Source organism: Urocitellus parryii, chromosome 15 (assembly GCF_045843805.1).
Source record: "Urocitellus parryii isolate mUroPar1 chromosome 15, mUroPar1.hap1, whole genome shotgun sequence".
In the NCBI taxonomy this organism is placed as follows: Eukaryota; Metazoa; Chordata; class Mammalia; order Rodentia; family Sciuridae; genus Urocitellus; species Urocitellus parryii.
The window spans coordinates 15,238,641-15,266,048 of NC_135545.1; the positions used below are offsets into that span (position 1 = coordinate 15,238,641).

Here is a 27,408-nt window from a genome sequence, read left to right on the forward strand (position 1 = left end):
GGGCATTGGTGGCTCTGATATTGGGCTACAGGTTGTAGAGGAAATAGTGGGCTGTGCTCTGTCTGGAAAGTGAGCAATAATTACATTGGGGAAAGACCCATTCCCATCATAACTCTATCTTCCTACCACAAAATTCTGCAGAGATTCAAATAAACTAGTACTAAAAAATCATTTTAACTTCTGCCAGGCTTTCTTTCTTGCTACCATTTCAATGTCTGTCCCCACTAAAACTCAAATTCAAATTTAATTGCCATTTTAACAGTATTAATAAGTCAGACATTTGAGAGATGATTAGGCCTTGAAGGCTCTGGCCTCACAGGTAGGATTAACGCTTTCATAAAAGAGTGAATTTAGCCCCCCCTCCTTTTTTGTCTCTTTGCAATTTTATCTGAGGCCATCTCAGTACATAATACAGGCTCTATCTTGGAATCAGAATTACCAGACCTGCCAGCGTCTTGACAGTGGTCTTCCCGGACTATTGAACAGTTAGCCAGTAAGTTTCTATTCTTGACAAATTATCCAGTCTGTGGTATTCTGTTAAAGGAGCACAAAGATATAGACTAAGATATGTCTCTTTAATCTCTTGTAGGAAATTAATTGAAAATTTATTTACTTATATGTATGAATGAGAACAAACTTTAGTATTATTTTTAAATCCATATTACTTAAACTGAGGGTAGAGATCACTGGATAGAAGCAAGGTTTAAAACAACTTCTGGAAGGATGATCAGTGACAATGTTACTTAATACAACTTTGTTATTAAGGAGGCATAGAAAGGTGAGTTCATTTCTCATCTCTCTGAGCAGAAGGTGATTTTGAGCTAGCAGAGTGGCACACATGTGTAATCCCCACAGCTTGGGAGGCTGAGACAGGAGGGTGACAAGTTCAAGGCCAGCTTCAGTAACTCAGATAGGTCATAAACAACACAGTGACACCCTGTCTCAAATGAAAAAATAAAAAGTGCTGAGGATGTAGCTCAGTGGTAAAGTGCCTCTGGGTTAAATCTCCAGGCTGCCCGTCCCTACCCTCCAACACACACATAAAGAATGTGACTGCAGGAAAGTAAGATAGGCTTAAAAACAGACGACCAGGGCTGGAGATGAGACCCAGTGGCACAGCACTTACCCAGCATGTGCAAGATCCTTAGGTTTGATCTCTAGCAACACACACACACACACACACACACACACACACACACACACAGCATATCACTTTACTACAAAGAAAATTACTTTAAAAAAATTAACCTCTAAAAAATAAATAAATAAATAAATAAATAAATAAATAAATTAACCTCTATGATTCAAGCAGGCCTACATATTTTCATTCATTAATTCTTCCAAATGTTTGAGGGAATTAAAAATACAAAATACAAATTTTTACAAACAGAAAAACCAACTTTATGATGCCAAAAATGTCTTTAAACTAACCTTGGACATTTCAGGCTAATATCTCTCATAGATGTAAAATCTTAAACAATAGAGATAACCAAATTCAGCAAGTAATAAAATAAGTGCTGACCAAGTGGATTTTACTCCAGGAATATAAAATTGTTTAATATTCAAAAACCAATGTAATTTACCACTTTAACAAAATAAAGGAGGAAAGTATGATCATGTCGTACTTGACAGCAGAACATTTGAAAAATCCAGTATTTATCATCATAAAAACTCTCAATAAAAGTAGTGTAGAAGGAAATTGACTCAACCTAATAAAGAGCATTTTAAAATAACCTTCAGGTAACATACTTGATGGGTTACTCAAGGGAATGAAACAAGGGTATCTTCTATAACTACTTATATTCGAGATCATACTGGAGGCCCAAACCAGTGCAGTAAGATAGGAGAAATGATGTATAGAAATATTTGCAGATGACATGGTTTGTATATGCAGAAAAAACAAAAGAATTCTAAAATTATCTGAATAAATTTAGCATGATCACTGGATGCAAATATAAAACATAAATTATATTTCTATGTGTTAATAGCAAGTAATTAAAAAGTAAAATTTAAGCTGAGTGCAGTGGCTCATGCCTGTAATCCCACAGCATCTTGGGAGACTGAGGCAGGAGGATTGAAGATCAAAGCCAGCCCTCAGCAACTTATTGAGACCCTAAACAACTTAAGCAAGACCCTGTCTCTAAATAAAAACATAAAAAAGAGCTGGGGATGTGGCTTAGTGTTTAAGCACCCCTGGGTTCAATCTCTGATAAATGAAAGGAAAAGAGTAAAAATTTAAAATAAAAGTACTTATAGCAAGAAAAACACAAAAAATAAGAGGCACAAAATCCTCACAAAACTGAATCAAACAACAAATAAAGTTTATATACTATGTATTATGATTTGGACATAGTTTGTCTCATTTTCATGTGCTGGGAAGCTTGGTCCCTAGTGTGGTGGTGTTGAGTTGGGAGAGCTAGGACCTGTGGAAGGTGGTTAGGTCACTGGGTGTGCTAAAGTCAGAAGAGATTAATGTAGTTCTCAAGGGACCCAAGAGGAAAATACATTGTTTTAAAAACAGCAAGCCTGATCCCTGAATCCCTCTAGTTTCCTACCTCATAGTGTCATCACTTCCTTCCATTTCTTGCTGTTTCTCCACCACTGTATGAGACAGCCAGAAGGCCCTTGCCAGGATGCCAGCACCATACTGTTTAGACACTCCAGCCACCAGATTTACCAAACTCAGATAAACCTCTTTATATAAAAGTCCCCAGCCTCTAGTATTTCTTATAGCAACACAAAACAGACTATATACGATGAATAATAAGTGGAGACCCAAGAATGGAAATTTGGATTAATATGCAAAAATCAATGTAACACACCACATGAACAGAATAAAGAGAAAATCAACTTGATTAACTCAAAGACACAGAACACACATTTGACAATATCCAACATCCTCTTCATGATAAAAATACTCAACAAAGTTGGAATGAAGAAGAAGGTCCTCAACCTAATAAAGGGCATTGTTTTAGTCTGTTTGGGCTATTGTAACAAAATACCACAAACTCTTTGGGGTATGAACAACAGTAATTCATTTCTCACAGTTCTGGAGACTGAAAGGTCCAAAATCAAGGTGTTGGCAGATTCATGTCTGATGAGGGCCTGCTTCCTCACAGGTGATGCCTTCTTGGTGTATCCTAGAGTAGTGGAGGCGCGAAGGGTTTCTCTGGTAAGGGTGCTAATTGCACTCATGAGGGCTCAGGCCTTAAGACCTAATGTTATTCTCTTATACCAACAGAAAACAGACTCAGGATAGTGATTCTCAGGGTTGGAGTTGTGGCTCAGTGGTAGAGCACTTGCCTAGTATGTGTGAGGCACTGGGTTCGATTCTCAGTACCACTTAAAAATAAATAAAGCCCACTGACAACTAAGAAAATATTAAATAAAAAAGATAGTGATTCTCCCAAAATTGATCTGCAGATTGAACATCATCCCAATGAAAATTCAAGCTAGCTTTCTGGCAGAGATAGATGAACTGATCCTAAAATTCGTATGAAAATATAAAGGACATCTTATACCAAGATTTCCAATTTACAAACACGTGCACCTCCCTGCATTGCTTCTACTTTTTTTTTTTAATATTTTTAGCTGTAGATGGCCACAATACCTTTATTTTATTTATATATTTTTATGTGGTACTGAGGATTGAACCCATGGGTGAGGCAAGCACTCTATCACTGAGCCACAACTCCAGACCCATGTCTCTGCATTTCTTTAGGTCTTTATTAAGTTACTCTCACTAATGTTATGTAAATTTTATTGGAAAGGCTTTTTACCGTGTCAAAAAAGTTTTACTGAAATATAATTAATGTAGAATGCTCCCATTTAAAATATTCACTAGTTTTTAAAATATTCACAGGTGTGCAAACATTCCTATAATCTAATTTTAGAACATTTTAATCACCTAAAAAAGAAACTCTAAACCCATTAGCAATCTTTCCCAATTCTTATCTCACACCCTCCACACCCAAGCAATTATTAATCATCTATCTCTATAGAATTTCCTATGTGAACACAAGTTTTCAATTCTCTTACATACCTAGGAGTAGAATTGTTAACTCATGTGGTAACTCCATGCTTAGCTTTTTGAAGACAGCCAAACTGTTTTCTATAGTGGTTATACATTTTAAATTCTACCAGCAATGTTTGAGGGTTCTAATTTCTTCATATCTTCAACAATACTTATTATTTTTCTTTTTGATTCTAGCCATTCTAGTAGATATGAAGTAATATCACATTTGCCTACTGACTAATATAATTGATCATCTTTTCATAGGCTTATCAGTCATTTTTCTATCTGGAAAAATGGCTATTTGAATCTTTTGCCCATTATTTATTTATTTTTTAATTGTTGAGTTATAGCAGTTTTTTATATGTCTGGTATTTGTTAATTCACCCTATATTTATAGACTCAAAGAAAATCCAGGGAAATTCAGTTTTATTTGGGTAAATCAACCAATTGGTTCTTGAAATACATATGGAAATGCCCAGGACCAAGAGTTGCCATGTTAAGGTTGCTAAGGAATATAGTTTAGGGGATGGGGCTGTGGCTCAGTGGTAGACTGCTTGCCTACCATGCTTGAGGCACTGGGTTCGATCCCTGGCATCATATAAAAATAAACAGATAAAATAAAGGTATTATGTCCATCTACAGCTAAAAATAAATTTTAAAATTAAGAGGAAAAAAAATAAAAGAATACATTTGAGGGCTGGGGTTGTAGCTCAGTGGTAGAGCCCTTGCCTAGCACTTGTGAGGCACAAGATTCGATCCTTAGCACCACGTCAAAATAAATAAAAGGTATTGTGTCCATCTACAATGAAAAAAAAAATTACATGGGGCTGGGGTTGTGGCTCAGTGGCAGAGTGCTCACCTGGCATGTGTGAGCACTGGGTTGGATCCTCAGCACCATGTAGATTTAAATAAATGAAATAAAGGTGTTGTGTCCATGTACAACTAAAAAAAAAAAAAATCAAAAAGATTACAGTTTAGGGGTTGGGGCTATGGCTCAGCGGTAGAGCACTCGCTTAGCACGTGCAAGGCCCTGGGTTCGATCCTCAGCATCACATAAAAATAAATAAAATAAAATAAAGGTATTTAAAAAGATGTAAGCATAATATAAAAAAATTACAGTTTACAATTTATAGCATAAAATTTCAATACTTAATCTTATAAAAATTATGTACATATAGCAATAAAACAAAGTAGAATATAGAAATATACCCACACACATAAGGTCACATGATCTGTTAAAGAGGCAGCACTGAAATTCAATAAACAGTGTCAGCAATAACTTATATATATGTGAGAAAAAATATATCTTGACCTCTACATAAAAACAAATAAAAAACTTGAGATGGATTACAGTCCTAAATATGAAAGGTAAAACAATAATGTTTCTAGGAGGAAAATAGAATACCCTTATTTTTGGTCTATTTTGTGCTAGTATAACAGAGTACCTGAGACTGAGTATTTTATAAAGAACAGATATTTACTTCCTTACAGTTCTGGAGGATGGGAAGTCCAAGATCAAGGCACTGGCATCCTGTTTCTGGTGAGGGCCTTCCTGCTACAGGGGAAGGCAGAAGGGCAGGTGGAGACAAATGCTGTGTCCTCATACGGCAGAAGAACAAAAGAGAGAATGAAAATCCAGTACAGCAAGCCCTTTCTTTCTTTTCTTTTTTTTTTTTAGTACCGGAGAGTGAACTCAGGGGTACTTGGCTACTGAGCCACATCCCTAGCCCTGTTTTGGTTTTTAGTTAGACACAGGGTCTTGATGAGTTGCTTAGCACCTTGTTTTTGCTGAGGATTTGAACTTGTGATCCTACTGCCTCAGCCTCTCCAGCCTCTGGGATTATGGGTGTGCCCCCAAAGCCCTTTATATAGTGTCATTAATCTGTTCAAGAGGTCTGGGCCCTGATAATTTAAATACCTCCAATTAGGTCCCACCTCCCCAAACTGTTACATTAGGGATTAAGTTTCAACATGAATTTTGAAAAGGACAAAAGCAGCCAAACATAGCACTTTGTCTGCAATGGTAGGGAAAAGTTTTAAACAGAATGAGCCATGGACTACAAATAAAAGACTAATAAACTGATTTCATTCAAATGAAGAGCATATGTTCTTCAAAAAGATTTCATTATCAGAGTGAAAAGGCAATTGATAACCTGGGGGAAAAATACCTGTAACATGTATCAATACATATATCCTACAAGGGCCTCATTTCCAGGATATGCAAGTACCTATAAATAAACAGAAAAAAGAACAAATTGATTTTAGTAAAATGGTCAAGAGCTGAAGAAGCAGTTCGACATAGAGGATATTCAAATGGCTAACCTGAACGTTCATCAGAGAAACACAAATTAAAATCACACTGAGTTACCACTACTCACCTATTAATATTACAAAATTTAAGAAGGCCAAGAAGAGCAGCTGAAATCTTTTACTTTGTTGATAGAGATGTAAACTGACACAACCACTTTGGAAAGGTATGTGAAGGTATATAGATACTTTGGCAGTATCTACAAATATGTATATACACACATATTAGAAAATATATGCCTACTTATGACCCAGCTATTACACTATTAGATTCCCCACAGAAATGAGCGCTAAGTCTACCAAAAGATATTTCAAGAATGTTAAATGTCATAATAGCAAAAATACCAGAAGACACACAAGTGTCTACCAATACAAAATAGATTAAATTATGATAAGGATTGAACAACTACAGTCTGTAGACTAAAGCCAGCCCATCACTGTAGTTTTGCATGGTCATTAACCTAACAATAGTTTTAAGTGGTTAAAAAATAGCATTTTCTGATATATCAAAATTATGTGAAATTCAAATTTCCATGTCCATCAAGTTTTTTGTTTTATTTTTTCTTCAGTACCAGGCATTAAACCCAGTACATCATCCATGCTAGAGAGGTACTTTACCACTGAACTACATCCTCAGTCCTTTTAAAAATTTTATTTTGAGATAAGGCCTTGCTTAGTCATCAATGCTGGTCTCAAACTTTTGATCCTCTTGCTTCAGCCTCCCAAGTAACTGGAATTACAGATGTGTGCCACCAATTCTAGTTCCCCATAATATTTTGTGAACACAGTGATGTTTATATGTCATCTGTGACTGCTTTCATGCCACTTAAAGGGGTTGAAGAGATGTTACAGAAACCATTAGATCTACCAAACCTAAAATATTTATTAGCTGGTTAAAGGAATTATTGCCACACCCAACAAAAAAAGACAATTCAGAGTCATTGTGGATGGCAACAAGACAGACATATCATTTATTCTGACTGCATTCACATGAAGTTCAAGAATACCCCCAAACTGCTGGGCTCTTTGGTGCATGCCTATAATCTCAGCTACTTGGAAGATTGAGGCAAGAGGACCGCAAGGCTAGCTTAGGCAACTCAGAAAGATCCTGTATCAAAATAAAAAATCAAAATGGCTGGGGGTACAGCTCAGAGATAGAGTACCCCAGATTCAATACCCAGTACCACAGAAAAAACAGAGCGAAAGAAAAAGAATACCCCAACACTAACCTAAGGTTTTAGAAGTTCAAATATTGGTCATTTCTGGGTGGAATCTGGGGCAAAAGGAAGATTTTTTTTTTTTTTTTTTTGGTATTTAGAGACAGGGTCTCACTAAGTTGCTTAGGATCTTGCTAAGTTGCTAAGGCTGGATTTGAATGTGTGATCCTCCTGCCTCGGCCTCCCGATCAGCTAGTATTACAGACATATACGATCATATCCAGCACAAAGAAACATTCTTGATCAGTGTGTGGCAATTGCCTGTGTATGTAAAGGATCATTGAGGTGAATATGCAATATTTATGGATTTTATATAAATTATTCCTCAATTTAAAAAAAAAGAAAGACTAAAGCTCAGTTTGAATTTCCTTTCATCTCTTTCCCATTTCAATTTTCAAATATTTGATACGTGAATTACTTTAACTTTCACCTCCTTCAAATTTTTAAGGCAAATTGATCTTCCAGGTTGCACTGTCCAAAAGTAACACTGCAAGTCACATATAGCTGTTTAACTCTAAGTTTATTAGAATTAAATGAAATTAAAAGGTCCAGTTCCTTAGTCAAACCAGCCACATTTTCAGGTTCTCAATAGCCAGATATCACTAGTAGCTACAGTACTGAATAGCACTGATATTAAAAAATGGGATCCAGTTTTGTTCTACTGGACAGCAATGTTCTAAAGCCTCACATGACTGTTGTTCTTATTTTAAAGGTGAAGAAATTGATGCTTAGAGTTTTAATGATAACTCTTAACAATTTCTCTCATTCTCACAATACTATGTTCACATACTTCTTTTCCCACAATCACTACCAAAGGTCAATTCTCAACGTAATTTATAAAATTCTGTAAGAACCCAAATATCATTGTCTTTCTTTCTAAGTCTGATAACATCCTCAAAGCTAGTCATACAGAAGTAGACCAGGTACCCCCACCCCAAAGACCCTTGCCATAATTAAGATTCTCTTCTGGTCAGAAAGATTTTTGGAGTGTCAACATGATTTCACATGAGTACTGCAGAAAGCTCAGTGTGGTCTGAAGCTTTCTCTTTCTTGTAATGCCAGGTTTGCAGACAAAACATGTGAAATTATGGTCTAGCCTAAGAATACAGGACAGAGAGTAACTGTTATGTGAACCCCCAATCCCCACTAAGTATAAATCTAAAAGAATTTCCAGACTCGGAGTCCAAAGATTTTTAGGCATTAGCCCCTCTGGACCGCTGCAGCTTAAATAAGCCTACTTCCTGAAAATTCCCCAGCCTCATCTGTCCTTCCCAAAGACCCTCTCATGCACAATCCCAAATGGACCAATATCCCACCTCAGTCTCAAACTCAAGCTAATATGCACCACATTCACAAGGACAGCCACAGCCTTTCCCCACTTTTTTCCCCCCACAGGGGACATTGGGACTGATAGACAGGCAGGCAGGCAGACAGACAGACACACACACACACACACACACACACACACGGCTGTGAAGCAGGTATCATCCCCCGCCCCGGCCCCGGAAACGTTCAGCAACCTGGTTACTGTGGCGACCGCATCCTAGACGTAGATTTATCTGAAAGAAATCCAGACCCTGCCCCGCAGCCTTTTGCAGTTTTTCCAGTTACGGACTACATTTCCTTGAAGGCATTGTAATAAGATGTAACCTTTTTTGTGTGAGATTTTCTAGAAGTTCTGGGGAGCCAGCTGAGTAAGACCGCTCAGATGGGATTCCAGCCCGGTGTCCATTCTGGACCTCACCATCAGGCCTGGAATCACCCTGACCCTGCTTGTATCCCGCTGTAGACCACGTTTCCCGAAGGCCTTTGCGGCGCTGCGACATTCCATACACGAATGCCCTTTCGTCTTCACGCAAATATCCGGTGTGCCGCGGTCTTGGGAACCGGAACCCTCCCTAAGACCCGCCCCCGTTTTAGGGTTGGAGCAGGAGACAGCTCCCGTAGAATGCGGGGGGGGGGGGGGGAAGCGGAGTGCTGTCAGGGGCTCCATGCTGACAGTAAAAGGGAGAGCGCTGGCTCTGGAGGACATTTCTTCTAGATCTGAGTGCTCCAGACTATTTCCAGGAAGTCGGCTTTGCCGGGGTGGGATAGCGGTGTCTCCCTCCGCCAGGAAACAGACACCGTCACTTTAGTTCCGAGATCAGCGAGGGCCTGTTGGTACTAGGTGTGTTCCACCGCTCTGAAATTGATGGGTGTGGCCGCTGGAGAGTCCTCCGGCACGATCCCCAGCGTTATCTTGGCAAGCGGGAGTCAGTCCGAGGAGGGAAGGGTATAACTTGTAGTATTTTAACGCTGGATGCATGTGTGCGCGCGCTTGTAGGACCGCGTTGGAGGCTAATGTTCGTGGCCGCTGGTTTCCTCTCCACCTCTCTAATGTTCCTTTGTGTAAAAGGGAGGAGTTCTGCCAGCTGAGAATTGCTTCATTACAGCTGCCACCGTTCTTTCACTTTACAGAGAACGAGGCTCTTTTGAAGACTGTCTTTTAATGTGGATTTAACCCCTGAAAGCATCAAAGGAAGATGCTAGTGTGGTAGTAGGAGCAAATGTGACTCCATTTTGTTTTATGACTTCATCCTATAAAACAACCATGCCAAGTAGAAGAGTCATGACTGGGGCAAGATGTTCTTTTCCTTCTGCTAAAGAAACCTTTAAGAACATGGAACTACCTAATGGGGCATTGTTTCTGTAACTAGGGTAATGGGGCTCTGTTTCTGTAACTGGAGTGACTCGGCTAACTGTGACTGGTTAGGCTTCCCTCCGCTTGACTGCACTGTCCTGCTCCTGTAACCTAACCTCTCTTTTGCGGTTTTCAGGCTTATAAGGAGCGCCCTTGTAAATTGTTCGGGGCTGATCCAGGGGAACAGCTTTATGTTCTGGTCAGCCGCCACCGGTGTGCTTCAATAAAGGCTTGATTCGATTATACGTGAGTGGTCTGGAAGTCAGTTTATGAAACCCTGGGAGGAAGCTTTAACTATAAACATCTGGGGGCTCCCCGGGATCCATTTCTTCCCTACCCTCACGCCAAATTTGCCTCCAATGACGGGCCTTTGGACCTCGGCCCCTGAGTAGAGGGGAGCTCCTGAGAGACGTTCCTCAGCCTCACTCTGAGGACGACTCCAATCCGTCCTAGGACGCTCTGAAAAGCCTCCTGCCGGCCTGTCAGTTCTGGTGAGTTGACTCTTCTGTGGGGGAAAAGGTCAGATTGGACGCAATCGCTTACACCTTCCCTGGGACTGGACGTTGTCACTGTCTCCCTGGAGATCTCCCTGTGTGACCTCATCTGTCTGTATCTGGGGCCCACTGGAGGCCTCCCTGAGAGGCTTCATCTGTCTGGGGGCAGGACGAGGCGTCTGGAAGTCAGTTTATGAAACCCTAGGATGAAGCTTTAACTATAACATTAGTAGATGTCCCATTCCACCTTGAGAGCCCTTTGGGGTGGGGAGGACGGCTTTCTTGCCTGAGGTTGGGTAGAGGTGGTCCTAAATAGTTTTGTGGACTTTGAGGAAGATTTAGTGTCCTTTGGTTGTTTTTTCTGCTGCTTTTTCTAAGAGAGGTACACAGGGAGGACTTCCACATTTGAAAGCCGTTATTTTTAAAAATCTTTTTAAAAATATTGTTTTGTTGTAGATAGACATAATACCTTTATTTTTATTTATTTTTATATGGTGCTGAAGATCGAAACCATTTCCTCACATGTGCTTGACAAGTGCTCTACCACTGAGCTGCAACCCCAGCCCTGAAAGTCTTGCATAAAGTAAGTTAACATTTTCTTTCTTCCCTCAGATTTCATTCTTTTCAAGGCATTTTCTGTGTCCTACAACATCTTCCTGAGGAGGAACCAGCCAGCCAGTGATACTATAGTTATGCTTTCTAGCTACACCAGACTTCTCCTTTCTACCCAGTTACATATCAATCCTTTCTGAGCCAAGATTTTGATAAAAATAATTACACTTCTGGAAGGAACTTTGAAGACCTTTTGATTTTAACTTTATTAAAATTTCAAGCAGAATAGAAAGTATAAATCTTAATGTTTCTAACAGTATAGCTATACAGTATAGCTATAATTAAGAACATACCTTCTATCAATCTTTACCCATTTTCTTCCTATGATAGTATGAAAATACTGTTATATCAACTAACAGTAGTTTCATACTATCATATAACCAGTCCATATTCAAATTTCCCTAGTTTCATAGATAGATTTTTACAGTTGATCCAGGTAAATTACACACATTGCGTTTTGGTGCCAAACTTTAAACCCTGTTTAATCCATGTCAGTTCCCTCCTATTTTTTTGCTTTTGTCTTCATATAATTGGTGCTACTGATTTGTACAAAACCTGTATCATTTGACCTGTAGGCTATTCCACATCTTACTTTTGGATAATAGATTCCTTGTAGTGTATAAATTTGTAACCACATTCCCTATATTTCTGCAAAAGTGTAGCTAGATCTAGATTCAGATCAGATTTTACCTAAATCACCTTTTTAGGCAAAAATAGTTCATGGTTGGTACCTGTTGCATCACATCATGAGGTTCTGAAAAGTGTGGTGTCCCACTTGTGGTGATGTTATACCCATTAGTGTTTACGTGCTATCTGCATAATGTTCCCTATTATAAAATTCCCTCTCCTCTTTCTCCTAAAACATGCATTCTCAAAGGAGGAAAAAAGTGAGTATTGCCCATGAAGTGCCTGGTTAAGTTGTCCTACGTGAGCCTCCAGGAGTAGCTGGAATTAAGAGATTTGCACTACCACACTCAGCTCTTCTATATATTTGTTTTGGTTTTTTGGTGGTGCTAGGGATTGAATCCAGGGCTTTGTACATTTGAGGCAAGCACTCTACCAACTGAGCTATATCCCCAGCCCTCTTATGTACATTTTAAATCATGATTTTCATCTTTTCCTCAACTTTTTTCTTTTGATTTGTAAAATGAAGCTCATTTGATCTTGAAAGTTACCCTTTTCAATATAAGTTTCGAATCCCCCCCAATTTATCATGTGTCTGTATGTTTTTGTATCTCATGCAATTTTTAAATGTAGTAAAATTTATCCATATAATTTTAAGTCATAGAAAGGTTTTTTTCCTTCTGGAGTTAAGAAGAACACAGCGAGTTTTTCCTTCTAGCACTTTTATGATTTTGTTTTATAGTATTTAGAGCTCTTATTTATTTGCAGCTAATCTTAGTATGTGGTATACATATGTATACATATACATATGTTTTATACATAGATCTGATTTTACCTTTTTTACTAACATTTATTAAAATAGTCCATCTTGCACAGAGATAAGAGATTTTTATTATATTCCATTATCCTGTATATCTATTTATATGCCAAGATCTAGCATTTCAATGACATGGACTTTATAATTTTTTTTTTTATCTCTGTTCTCTTTTTTTTTTCCAGGTATTTTCTGGCTATTCTTACTTTTTAATTTTCTTGCTCATTGAATTTAAATTTAATGTTTCTGGGTCCATACTTTTTGATGCTTTATTTGCATCTCTATCATATATCAAATATCTTATCCACTTGTAGGGAATTTACATCTTTATATTAATTTTAGCCCATGTATTCTCAGTGAGGATGTTATTACCTCCAATGGGTGAAAATTGGTCATGGGAGTCAAAATCTTACTATAATGGCTTCTCACTCTTCAAACTACATTCTACCCAAGAAAATCTTGTTCCTTATTATTTACTTTCTCATTAGCTTTTCTTGGGTATCACTCAAGCAACATTGAATTCAAGAAAGATGCAAATGCAAGATCAATATTTCAAAAAAAAAATCAGTCCTACAAAACTATGGCAAAAAAAGTGACTATAATTTGAGGATTTTCACTTGTTCAGTATTTTTTTTGTTGTTTCTTGGTAGTTGTAGATGGACAATATGTCTTTATATCATTTGTTTATTTTTATGCAGTGCAAGGATCAAACCCTCACACATGCTGGGCAAATGCTCTGCCACTGAGCTACAGCCCCAGCCCACTTGTTCACTCTTGAAGTCATACTTCAGTTTTTTTCAATTAATTATTTTTTGTGTGTGTATGGTGCTGGGGATTGAACTCAGAGCTTTGTGCATACAAGGGAAGCACTCTACCAACTGACCTATATCCTCAGCCCTTGAAGTCAAACTCCTAAAGGTGGCCTGCTGTATGTACTTTCACCATCTTGTGAATTAACCCTCATTGCTTTTGTAACCTGAGCTTGGAGACTTTATGCAAAGGATCATTGCTATAAGGGAAGGAAACTGGTGTAATTGGGAGCATACTACAACCATAAGATCTGCAACCATCTCAAGGTTCAGGCAGAAGGAATTTTCTTTTATGGGAAAGAGCAAACAGGCAAAAAAGAACTGATATAGGCAGTGGGAAGGGTGTAGACAGTGGAGTTGGAGATGTTGTCGGCAGTCATTTGGGCTTGAGTCACTGTTCAGGGGGTTATTACCATGCTGAGGGGCTGAAGAACACATTGAGGTCCTAAGAGGGTTGCTTTTCTGGAAGGACATGAAAGCTGGGTAAAATACTTCCACCTCATACCTTGCTTATGCATCTTTTCCATTTGGTAGTTCCTGAGTTGCAGGTAAACATAAGTAAAGTACCTTCCTGATACTAAATAAAATTGTAGGAGGCCATAATATTGGACTAGCCTCCTTCACTAACCTTAGCATATATTATCAAAATGGAATCAATCATGCTGAGGTTCCTTGCCACCAAATCAAAAACAAGTTGTCATCTAATCTTCAGAGAAATCAGGAGAGACAACCCAGTTTCTGAAACAGGCCAGGTTCAATTGGTATAATAACGAATTTTCCTCTACTTTAATCCTTAAATCATTTAATCCTTGTTAAAAAGTAACCTAAAGTGGGCTGGAGTTGTAACTCAGTGATAGAGTGCTTGCCTTACATGTGTGAGGCACACTGGGTTCAATTCCCAATACCACATAAAAATAAATAATGGTATTATGTCCATCTACAATTAAAAAAAAAAAGTGGCCTGAAGTAATCTGATGTTAATCAGTAATTTTTCTATTGATCTCTCTTCCTGTTCCCACTTTACAAGGACTTTGAAATGACAAATCTGTTTGATGTGCTTTGTTTCCACTTTTTACATCCCTTATCTATAAAACTAAGTTCTGTGTTTGGGGATGTCAATCAGTGGTATTTGCCTATTATGCACAAGACTCCGGATGTGGAATTTCCTGGGCATGTTCTTTCCTATGCTACTGTAGAGTGAAGGTACCCTAGGAAAGTAGCACCTTTAGCGTCCTGTTTGACATCATGGAATTAAGGAAAATTCTATCCTGAATCTCTTCTGCTCTAGCTGGTTTTCATTGGATTTGTGGGAGGGCTGAGATTTTTCCAAATTCCCTCAAAGAGGGAAAGTTTAAGTAGTTCAGAGTCACTCATTTTGTGAGCTCTGAGGCAAGTCTGATCTCATGGCTTCTTTTATTTCTCCAGCATTGGCATCTTGGATTCTGCACATTTCCAGGAGAGAAACTCGGAGAAAAGATGTGTACTGACAATTTTAAAAACTATGCCACATGTGAGTCATTATTCCTTCTTTCCTTCTTGAAGGACAATCATTTCATTGTGTGATGTGAATATTGGACTTTTGTATCCCAAAATTTTCTGCCTTTTTTGGTTCCCTAAGAGAACTGGTCCCAAACATTTCCTATTCCAATAAATGATACTAGGAAAAAACCACTGACTTCTCTAAACATTTTCCCTCTGTCCATTGTTTAGATGTTCATTCATCGGATCCTTTTACATTTTTCACATGCATAGTCCCTTACTAGGAGCCCTGAGGGAGCAGAAATAAGTCCTCTTTTTTTTTTTTTTTTTTTTTTTAACGAGGTGGTGGGCAGGGATTGAACTCAGGGGGCACTCAACTACTGAGTCACATCCCCAGCCCAATTTTTGTATTTTTTATAGAGCCACGGTCTCTCTGAGTTACTTAGTGTATCACCCCCATTGCTGAGGCTGTCTCAGCCTCCCAAGTTGCTGGGATTATAGGTGTGTCACCAAGCCCGGCTGAAATACCTCCTCTTAAGAGCAGTCTTAGTACCATGGTTTGATGAGGTAGAGATGAATTGTTAATAGGGACATGTAGTAAACCTTGATCTTCTCTACATAGTTTTTCTAGTTGGAAATGACAGCATTTCTCTTTGGATGTTCTCTCAGTGTGTGACAAGATTTTCTGTGAAACTTTTAAAATTGGGTGGGATAGAGTCCTGTGAAGAAAGAGATCTTGACCCTTGTATTCCTGTTGTTACTGTAACAGAAATAAATTTGTCTAAAAAAACAAAAAAGAAAAAGAAAGAAAGAAATTACTGGACCCAGTGGCTCACACCTATAATTCAAGCTACTCTAGAGGCAGGAGGATCACAAGTTCAAGACCATCCTCTATAACTTAGTAAGATCCTGATTCAGAAAAATAAAAAGAGCTAGGGATATAGCTCAGTGGTAAAGCACCCCTGGGTTCAATCCCCAGTACCAAAAAAAGAAAAACAAGAAGTTTATTCTTATACTTCTGGAGGTCAGAAGTCTGTCATGGGTAGGATAGGGCTTCAATCAGAGTATCAGCCAAGCTGTGTTCTTTCTGGATATTCTAGAGGTGAATCTGTTTCCTTATGTTTTCTAGGATCTAGAGAATGCCCACAGTCTTTGGCTTGTGGCTTCCTTGCATTCTCAAAGTCAAGAATCATATCATTTTGACTTGTATGTTTATAATAAGGTCTCCTCCTCTGACTTCCCTGTTTTTTCAATAATTTTAAATACCCTTGTGATTACATTAGGCCCAGCCAAGTAATCTAGGATAATTTCCCATATCTCTGGATCCTTAATCACACCTGACAAGTCCCTTTTGTCATGTAAGGTAATGTAGTTACAGGTTCAAGGGAATAGGATATGGACATTGCGTGGTGGTGGGGGGTATTATTCTACTTATCATCATATCAATCTCACCCAGGAACCAGTGAGTGAAGATGGTTTTCAGTGAGGTTTGCCTTGGAGATGGCCAGAATGTGCCAGTCCAGAGCTTTTAAATTTAAATTTTTATTTTGAATAGCTTCAATTTAAAAAAGGATTTCATAAGGTTATTTACAATGCTGAATGTACAATTATGAATGTATGTCTTTTTGACAACAGGGTACCTTTCTTGAGCAGCAATACAATTTTTAAAATATAAAGATGTAGTATTATTTCTCATATCGAGTTATTTTTAAAAACCAAGGTCTTAAGGAATTCACAAATCATAACAGGAAGTAACTATTTTATTAATTTCATGTGCAAATAATTACCAAATCTTAATACATTAAAAATATGTGTAAATGCCCATAGACTGTACAAAAATTAACATCCCACTTTGTTGAAAGTTACTAAATACTTCCCACCATAAATATACAAAAACCTATTTTCAGATGTTAAAATTACATGCATGAAATATTAGAATGTTTTCTAAAGCTTGCTCTTCATGGACCAGAATTTCTTAAGTTATTTTCAAATTCTATTAGTCTGGAGACCTGGCAAAAATTGTTTGGAAAGAGTCTATCAATCTTGTTTATCTTTTTGTTTAAAAGGAGAAGAGAAGGGAAGACTTATTTTCATAAGAATTAATTGTTGGGCTGCAGTTGTGGCTCAGTGCTAGAGCACTTGCCTAGCACGTGTAAAGCACTGGGTTCAATCTTCATTATGTAAGGGTCCGGCGGAACGTCGGAGTAAGAGACCACAAGAGACTGTCTTATGCAAAAGCAGAAGGGTGGGTTTATTTGGAGACCAGCATGCTGGGGCCCGAGCTCTCTATAGCAAAGAGAGATAGAGCCCTGAGAACTGCTTGAGCAGAGCTTATATACTTTTCTTGGAGAGGGCAGGGAGGGAAGTTCATTGATGGGTCAGGGCTAGTGAGCAGTTTGCCTGCAACCGAGTGAGGGAGTGCATCCTGCAGTTTGGCAGTTGGGGACAGCACTTCCTGGGAACAAGATTAGCAAACAGTTCACAGTTGGGGACAACACATCCTGGGAACAAGATTTCAACAGTGTTCTGTTAAGCATATAGAAAAACAGAGTGACAAGTACCTATTTTATTAACCTTTTATTCCCCACTTCTTTTTCTGGCTACTTTTAATCATAAAAGTGATCATTGGGGTGTGTCACATTCTGTGTCTGCTAGTGGGGTATATTGTTGTCTGATTACCATAAGTTTGACTTGTCCAATTTTGGGATTGGAGAAAGGAAACTACACGGTTGAGCAAACAGGGTCCTAATGTTAGCAACAATATAAGAATTATTAGAGGACCGGCCAAGGCTGATAAAAGCGTAGTTAACTAGGGGGACTGTGTGAACCAAGACTCATATCATCCTTTTTGGGGTTTTTTTTTTCTCTCTGACGTTCTTCAAGGCGTCTTCTTAGTTTACTCATAGATTCTTTTACAATTCCAGTATGGTCGACATAAAAACAACAATTTTTCTTTAATGCAACATAAAGGCCCTCTTCTCTCATGAAGAGGAGGTTCAACCCTCGCCTGTTCTGTAAAACAGCTTCAGAGAGAGAGGTTAAAGATTCCTGTAAAGCTGTGATGGAGGTTTCTAATATCTTTAAGTTTTGGTCCATTGCTGTTTCTAATTGGGTCATTTGTTGCGTCCCACGGACCAGGGCAGTAGTCCTTGTGCCCACCCCTACAGCAATTCCCATTCCTAATAAGATGGCTAGAGTGAGGGCTACAGGTTCCCAGCGGAACCAGGTTGTATGTCCCCTTATTTGATCTTTAAATGAACCTGCGTCATGATAGAGCACTCTGGGAAACATCTGCACCATTACATAATTAATCACATCTGTTGACCATTTTATGAAAACATAAATAATGTTTAAGTATATAGAATTATACTGTTGCAGGGACGGGCAAGGCAAGGCACCTAAGATAGCACTGAAGACAGGGAAACAGTCTTATTTGGTTGCAACCGGATTCAGAGGGCATTGCTTCTGTTGTAATCAATTAATCTCTTGTAACCCAAGTTTAGGTAGTTTTAGAATTTTGTACTCAACATGTAAGGGAAGGGGCTCAGAAGTTTCCAGTCTGCAGAAGTTTACAAAAAGCAGTTTTTGTTTCTGTTTTTTTTTTTTTTTTTTTTTTTCTTTCTCTGTTCTGGGCAAGTTAACTTTTCAAGGACACCTGGGAGGGGGAGAACTTTTTCTTTTTCCTTGCCAGCTGTTACCATGGAGCCCAGTTGATAACTTTTTATCTTAGAAATGTAGCCATCTCTGTGAAGCCCCAGCTCAAGGCCAGAGGCCTTGTTCACATATTTTGTGAAAAACTAGTAAGGGGGTGTCTAGCTTAGGAGTGCTGATTTTTCCAGTCAGTGGCCAAGTAGAACAGGGCAATATGAAAAGAGGAAGTTTATCTATACTGAACTCTTTTATAGGGACTCTTTTGCTGAAAGTCCTAAAGTCAGCCATAGTGAAGACTTCTGAAGAAGGTCAGTTTTGTGGGCCTGGTACAGAGGGGGAGGACGGGGAAGGCGGTGCTGAGAGCAGCTCCATGGATCTGAGAATGAGGAAGGAGAGATGTAAAAGAATAATGGGAAAGGGGTTTGGGATTTTCCTAGCAACAAAAACTCGAGTAGTAGAACAGGTAGAGCAGAGGGGAAGACGGGAGTGAGTATCCCAAAAAGTCTGTGAGGGACTTTAAATTTTTAGTAACCTGTTTTCAGTGATGACAAAGCAACTTTAAAGGCCATTTTCATTACATCTCGGATAGGGGTCTGAGGGCTCTCCTCAGCTGGTTGGAGCTTTGGGTTAGCTGGTAGGAGGACCTGGTGGGACCCGGTGTGGACATTGACAGGAGAAGAGAGGAGTGAATGGGTGGAGAGATACCTCAGTATCTGTTACTTCAGCAAGGGGCAATGGTCTGAGAACCGGCGGAGGTTTGGGTTCCATCAGGTAGCCCCTGTATGTTTACATCCTTATGACTTACAGAAGAAGTCGGTTTTTCCCCAACATAGCTGTGACTGTTTGTGGCTTTGATAGTTCGCCGAGCAAACATAGTAATCTAGGTTAACCAACCTACATCTGGCTCGAGTGTCTCTACATCCATAATGTTTGTTTCTATTATCTGGTATGGAAGGGATTTAATGGAATTTTAGTGGGATCTTTTTCATCAGGGATATCTCAATAGGAAAGACCTATAGCCAGCTGACATGATTTGAGATTAGCCATCACTGTTGTACGGGCTGATGAGGGTTAGGACCACTGGTGGTCAAGGGGAGAGTCTATAGCCTTATCCACACGGCGAATACGCAATTTGAGAGGGTTACCAGTCTTTTTCAATTTCCAACCAGAATCTGGACAGGGCGCAGGCTTGAGATGAGAGGCATGGATCCAGGAAGTGATTCCATTTACCTTTACCTCTTTAGGTGTTATAAGTAGCACCTGGTATGGTCTTTTCCAGCGGGGTTCTAGGGATGACACCTGATGTCGTCTTACATAGATGAAGTTTCCCACTTGATATCGGTGTGGAGTTCCTTCATTCCCAAGTTGGTAGGCAGTGGCCAGCTGTTTCCACAGGCATCACTGAGTTTTTTCAAAAGTTTTAAGTCTGTCAAGCAAGGGGGTGTGAAAAGAATCGTTAGGTCTTAGAGTTGGGGTCAGGTCCCTTATTGGAGGAGGGGCACCATAGAGAATTTCATAGGGGGTGAGGTTACACAAAGAAACAGAGGGCATTTTTCTTGCATGAAACAGTGCATAAGGCAGGAGCATAGTCCAATCTTTTATGCCGGTCTCCAAGCTTAATTTTGTCAAGGTCTCTTTAATGGTTCTATTCATTTTTTCTACCTGTCCTGAGCTCTGGGGTCTATAAGTGCAATGTAACCTCCAGTTAATCCCCAGGGTCCTGGTTAACCCCTGACTTACCTGGGCCACGAACACCGGTCCATTATCAGACCCTATTACCTTAGGCAGGCTGTATCTTGGAAAAATATCTTCTAGGATCTTCTTGACCACCATTTGTGCCGTTTCTTTTTTGTGGGGAAGGCTTCATTCCATCCTGAAAATGTATCTACAAAGATTAGGAGATATTTAAGTCCATACCTTGCTGGCTTAATTCAGTAAAGTCCACTTCCCAGAATTGTCCTGGTCTGGTTCCTCGAAGACGCCTTCCTATAGGAAGATTGGAGGGGTAAGCATTAACCAATTGATAGACCCGACAGACTTTTATTACCCGTTCAGTTTTTTCCTTTTGCTGTGAGCCGGTTAGTGGAAAACTCTGTTCTTGATCTTTTAGGAATGCCTGCAGTTTCTTTGAATCAAGGTGAGTGAGTTGATGTACATTTTTAACGTAGTGTAGGGCTTTCTGAAATTGCAAGTTGGGTTCAGTGTTGTCAAGGAGTTCAGTGTCAGTGTCCTCAGATGTTAAGTTTTCAGGGTGCTCTGATGTAGTTAAATCTTCTGACTCATATTTCCTCCGTATGGAAAGTGTTAACATGGTTACTCTGTTTAGGGCTGCCAATTTAGCTTCTTCATTTGCCCTCTTGTTAGATGGGGGTGGTATCTGCACAACGGTTTGTTTTCTGGGCTTAGTGAGCCATCATTTATTGCCCCTAAGGGAATAGTCCAGAAAGATTACTTCTTGCTGGCAAATTTGGGCCTTTTTGGTAGAAGCTCTATACCTGAGTTGAGCAAGCTCGGATAATAGTGCTTGGGTCCCAGACTCACAGTTTTCCTTGGTATCGGCTGCCAGTAGTAGGTCATCCATATATTGAAGCAGGGTGACTTCGGGGTGCGTAGTTCTGAAGTTGTTGAGATCTCTGTGGAGGGCTTCATCAAAGAGAGTGGGGGAGTTTTTGAACCCCTGTGGGAGTCTGGTCCAAGTTAGTTGATCAGTCGTTCCAGTTTCTGGGTTTACCCATTTGAAAGCAAACAGCAATTGACTATCTTTATGCAGAGGCAAGCAAAAGAAAGCATCTTTTAAGCCCAGGACAGTATACCATTTTCGTTCAGGGTTCAGGGTGCTAAGCAGATTGTACGGATTAGGTACTGTGGGGTGAATGTCCTGCACTCTGTTGTTGATCTCTCTTAGGTCTTGAACAGGGCGATAGTCCCCAGTTCCTGGCTTTTTACTGGTAACAGGGGAGTGTTCCAGGCCGATTGACAGGGCCTTAGGACCCCCTAAGGCCAGATATTTCTGAATATGGGACCTTATCCCATCTTTAGCTTCTTTGCTCAGAGGATATTGTTTAATATTAATTGGGGAGGCTGAGGTTTTTAACTCCACCATTATTGGAGGTTGTTTTACGGCGAGGCCTAACCCAGCAGTTTCTGCCCCGGCATCTGGGTAATCTGTTATCCATTTCTGGGATAGCTTGCCTGTTTGATCAGTCTTGGGGGGGTGTGAAGAGTTGATGTTCATTTTTTTACTGACATAGTTAAAGCCATGACTATAGGAGTTTTTACTGAAGGATTTAGAAATTCCATTTGGGGGCCTTCAGGGTTAAAAGTTATTCTGGCCCGGAATTTGGTGAGCAGATTTCTGCCCATCAATGGGGCTGGGCATTCTGGGATCACTAGGAAGGAGTGATGGATTTTTCCTTTTCCCAGGTCCATGGTCCTCTTAGTTGTCCAAGCCTGATATTTACTGCCGTTAGCCCCTTGAATTAGAGACCTTTTAGTTGATAGAGGGCCCAATAGGGCCTTAAGGGCTGAGTATATTGCCCCTGTATCCACTTCAAAGTTTATTGGGGTCCCCTCCACTTCAAAAGTTATCCTGAGCTCGGGGAGGGGATCCGAGCCTTGACTTTCCTAGTCATCCTCCAAAGTTAGAATGGCTGGTTGGCGTGGCTGTTTCTCTCTAGGTCACTCTTTGACCCAGTGTCCTTTTTCTCTACAGTAGGTACATTGATCTGAGGCCAGATGTGGCTTTTGGCATGGGCCCAGGTATCCCTTTCTGTCTCCCTGTCTCCTAACTTCTGGCCTATTTGTTGTTGTGACCAGGACCTTATTCAATGCCTCAGTCTGTCTTTTGTTTCTTTCATCCTCCCTTTGCTCACTTCTCTTCCTCAGTTTCTCTCTTATAGTATACCTTCTCAGCTTCTCTGACTAAATCTCTTAAAGTCATATCTTGTAATCCATCTAAGCGTTATAACCTTTTTTTAATATCCAGGGCAGCTTGCCCATTAAAGGCCATCGTGACAGATGCCTTTTGATCCTCTGCCTGAGGATCAAAAGGAGTATATCTCCTATATGCCTCCATAATTCTCTCTAGAAACATAGAGGGTGATTCATTAGGCCCTTGAATAATCTCTCTTACCTTGGTCAAATTAGTTGGCCGTCTAGCGGCTGCTTGGAGACCCACTATTAGAGCCCGGCAATAAGTGGACAGATGCTCCCTACCTTCAAAGGTGTTGGGGTCCCAGTTGGGTCAGTTCAAGGGGAAGTCAGCTTCGATTATGTTGGGAAGTTGTGTTGGTTGCCCATCTGGTCCGAGGATATTTTTTCTTGCTTCCAGGAGGACTCTCTCTCACTCCTCTGTCATGAAGAGAGTGCCTAAGAGTTGTTGGCAGTCATCCCAAGTAGGCTGGTGTGAAAACATCAATGACTCGATCAGACCTGTGAGCAGGGTGGGGTCCTCGGAAAAAGGGGGATTGTTATTTTTCCAGTTATATAGATCTGAAGAGGAGAAAGGCCAATACTGGTAGATTTGCATTTCTCCACCATGGTCATCCTCTATCATTGGCCCATGAGGACGGAGGGGAAGTATCACGGGGGCTTCAGGGTTTTTAATCATTCGCTGCCGGCAAGTTCCTTTAGCTGGGCCAGCTTCCTCCAGGGGAGGAGGGGCTATGTGTGCTTCAGGGAAGTCATCTGGAGGGTGCTGGGCTTGTTTAACCTCCTTCAATGGTGGAGAACCTGAGTCAGCATCAGGGGAATCACTTAGAGGGTGTTGGGGGTTGGGGAACGAAGGCAGGGGTTAAGGAAAGGGAGGAGAGTCCAGCAGAGTCAAATCTTGAGACTCAGGGAGAACAAAGGGTGGAGGAGGAGATTCACAAAGGTCCTGCCAAGTTAAGATATACGGCTGTTGATCTGGATGGCTATGTGGCCCCGGCTGAAAGACAAAGACAATATTTCTGACTTTTCAAATTAGTGGGGAGTAGAAAGATCCTTCTGGAGGCCATCCAACTCCAAAAGCGGGCCATTCTGTGGCACAGAGAGTCTGCCAGGTCCGGTGTTTTACTGAAAAAGAAAGATTCTGAGCCCTTATGCGGACTTCAGTCCAGTGAATGACTCTGTCCCATAATGAAAGTTACTTGAACAAAGACAGGGACAATACAAACGTGACACTAACATGGACACACACTAAACAGTAAACGTGTAACACAAGTTCAGAGGCAAAGATTAAAAATAGACAGTGAATTCAACCTGAGAGAAAGAATAGTTGCCGGCAAGACCAGACGGGTTGGCAGCAGAATACAGATGAGGGCACCTTGTCCCTCCCAGATGGGGGCACTTCCGTCCCCCCCAGAGTCTCCCAAAGCGTCCCTTGAGGAGACGTGGTCTGTGGCTTCAGGGACACGTTTATCCACCACCGCCAGGGGAGCTCACGCTCTCCGCTGACAACCACACTCTGCCAACCCAAAACCAGAAAACCAGAAAAACCAGAAGGCTCTGAGAGCTCATGTTCTCCAGCCCAAAACCAGAAGGCCCTGAGAGCTCACGTTCTCTAGCCCAAAACCAGAAGGCCCTGAGAGCTCACGCTCTCCAGCCCAAAACCAGAAGGCCCTGAGAGCTCACGCTCTCCAGCCCAAAACCAGACTCTGAGCGATCGCAAAGGAAAAACAAGAAGGAGAAGAAGGAGGAGGAGGAGAAGAAGAAGAAGATAAGGCACCTTACTTACCCCCCTAAAGGAGTCTTGTTGAGGTCTCCCTGTCCGGCGATGCGCAATTCCCGGCCAACGCACCAAATGTAAGGGTCCGGCGGAACGTCGGAGTAAGAGACCACAAGAGACTGTCTTATGCAAAAGCAGAAGGGTGGGTTTATTTGGAGACCAGCATGCTGGGGCCCGAGCTCTCTATAGCAAAGAGAGATAGAGCCCTGAGAACTGCTTGAGCAGAGCTTATATACTTTTCTTGGAGAGGGCAGGGAGGGAAGTTCATTGATGGGTCAGGGCTAGTGAGCAGTTTGCCTGCAACCGAGTGAGGGAGTGCATCCTGCAGTTTGGCAGTTGGGGACAGCACTTCCTGGGAACAAGATTAGCAAACAGTTCACAGTTGGGGACAACACATCCTGGGAACAAGATTTCAACAGTGTTCTGTTAAGCATATAGAAAAACAGAGTGACAAGTACCTATTTTATTAACCTTTCAATTACTATATAAAAGTAAATAAATAAAATAAAAGTATTGTGTCCATCTATAATTAAAACAAAAAAGATTTTATTATTGTTTATTAGAATTAGAAAGTTTAATGTTCTGATTGCATTCAGTATTTCATGTTCTCATTTCCCCTTTTTTACTTCCAGACCTTTCTGATTAATTGAATTGTCCTATTATACACAGGTTTGTCTGTAGCAATACAAGTACTTAAGAATCATGTTGCTACTACAGTTTAGGCACACATATTCCTTCAATGACCAATAATATTAATATTATCAGCCATAGCCTATTGTCTATTGTGTCTTACCACCTCCTTCCATGACCTCTTCCATCCTTTCTCATTTCACCTCAAAATTGTTACCATATTTTCACAAATAAAGAATGAACTTTTTGTTCTAGTGGCCGGTGACTTTCAGTAATATGTCTGTCAACTTCTCTCGGGAGGAATGGGAATGCCTGGACCTTGCCCACAGGGATAGGGATAGGACATTAGAGAACTATAGCAATCTAACCTCACTCAGGAAGCTCTTCTTATATAATAATCAGAATTTGTCCCCATATAATTTCTGCCTCCTTCATTGTGAATTTCTAATTTCCATTCCCAAGGAAAGGTTTCAGTTTGTAGAGGTAGAAATGGAGTACTTCATTGTGTACTTCTGTGTTTATCATCCTTTGGATCATGATACCTTCCTCTGTCACTGTCTCTTCATTGTTGGCCACTGAATCTGATTTGATTCTAGAACTCCTGAAGAATCACCATGTTCCATTTCTTTTCTTTTAAGCTGGATGTATCATCCCTAAGCCAAATGTGCCTTCCTTATTGGAGCAAGGAAAGGAGCCTTAGATGGTGGTAAGAACCAAAACAGGAAGACAGTGATGAGGGAAATGAGGGTTGGTCACAGCAAAGCATCTGTTGCTGGTAGTTTTATGGTTGGTCTGTGAAGTAGCAGCTCTTTGAGATGTTTGTGTGAAACTCTCATGAAAGGCCCAAGGAAAGAAGGCCTGACACTTGGGGAGAGCAGGTACATTATATCAGTGTGGGTATGTATAACACTCTTCTCTCCTATTTCCCCTTTTGTTTTAAAAAGGAAAACTACCTTTGATCTCTCTCAGGGGAAATCATTCTATTTATTTTTTGAATTATTTTTTCTCCTAGATATTCTTTTATATTTAAACTTGGACAAGTATCTCCAACCAGGAAATGTCTGTTGAGAATTCCTGTGTTCTTAGATTAGGATAGTCAGGATAATCTGTCAGGGGAGGTAATCTTTGAACTGAAACCAAAATAAAGTTAGCCATGAAAAAAAATCAAGGAAATAGATTCTGGCAGAGGAAGCAGAAGTACAAAGTCCTAGAGATATATTGAGCTTTACTTATTTGAGGATTAGTAAGAAAGACAGGGCAATTAGAGCAGAGACAGTGAGAATAGAAAGGAGAGGTGAGGTAACCAAAATAGATTTGATCTTATAGGACCTTTTAGGCCACTGCAAGTAATGAAATTTTATTCTGTATATGGAAACCAGCTCCTGACTGGTTTTGTGCAGATGAGTAAGGGATCTTTGTTTAAAAGTCCTGAGGTACTGGGGTTGTAGCTTAGTGATAGAGCACTTGCCTAGCACATGTGAGGCACTGGATTCAATCCTCAGCACCATATAAAAATAAATAAAAAATAAAGGTATTATGTTCATCTACTACTAAAAATATTTTTTTTTTAAATGGAAGCAGGGGTGGGGGGGTGGGTGGCTGGGTTTGTAGCTCAGTGATGGAGTGCCTGCCTTGCACAACATGAAATAAACAAAGGTATTGTGTCCATCTACAACTAAAAATATATTTTTTTAAAAATAATGAAAGCAGGACTGGGATTGTGGCTCAGTGTCAGGGCGCTTGCCTCGCATGTATGAGGCACTGGGTTTGATCCTCAGCACCACATAAAAATAAAGAGATAAATAAAAGTATTGTATCCATCTAAAAAACTAAATAATAATAATAATAGCAAGAAGACCATTAGAGGACTAGTTCAGAATTTCACATTGGCGGTAGTGGCTTGGAATGGGGTTTAATAGATGAGAATTGGTGATATTTTAAAAATAGAATAAATACTTTTGAAGTCAAGTACTTTGAAGGTTGGAAATAGAGTCATCAGGGTTAAGAACCTGGCAGAAGAAAGTCAAGTTGTGTATTTGAGATGCTCATTAGATATCCATATGGATAAGTTAGATAAGCATTTGGAAGCCTTCAGGTGGTGGGAATAGTCAGGACCAATAAGAAATATGGGATTAATCTTGTATCATGGAACGGGATGTAATTATGGAGGACTTGATTTAGACAGAAGGCAAGGCAAAGTGCAAGGATAAACCATAGGCATTTCAGCATTCAATCAAGAAAAGGAGACTAGTCTAGCAAAGGAGACTGAATAGCTTGTTATCAAGGAATGTAGTGTACCAGGAACCAGTGACAAACAAAAGGAGGGATTTGAGTTGGGTGTGGTGGTGCATTCCTGTAACCTCAGCGAT

At 40.2% G+C, this 27,408-nt stretch overlaps 1 protein-coding gene across 2 annotated transcripts in view; it reads left to right on the forward strand.

The window, feature by feature from the left end:
• The window catches only part of LOC113175099 (uncharacterized), a 192,123-nt gene that overhangs the window by 77,048 nt on the left and 87,667 nt on the right, over window positions 1–27,408 (forward strand). The window contains exon 7 of one of the 2 annotated variants that reach the window (XM_077793033.1): window positions 3,155–3,172. The exons of the other annotated variant lie outside the window; for it this stretch is intronic. Within the exon in view, the coding sequence (XP_077649159.1) occupies window positions 3,155–3,172 (18 nt within the window). The remainder of the gene's footprint in view (window positions 1–3,154; window positions 3,173–27,408) is intronic. 2 annotated transcript variants of the gene reach the window in all.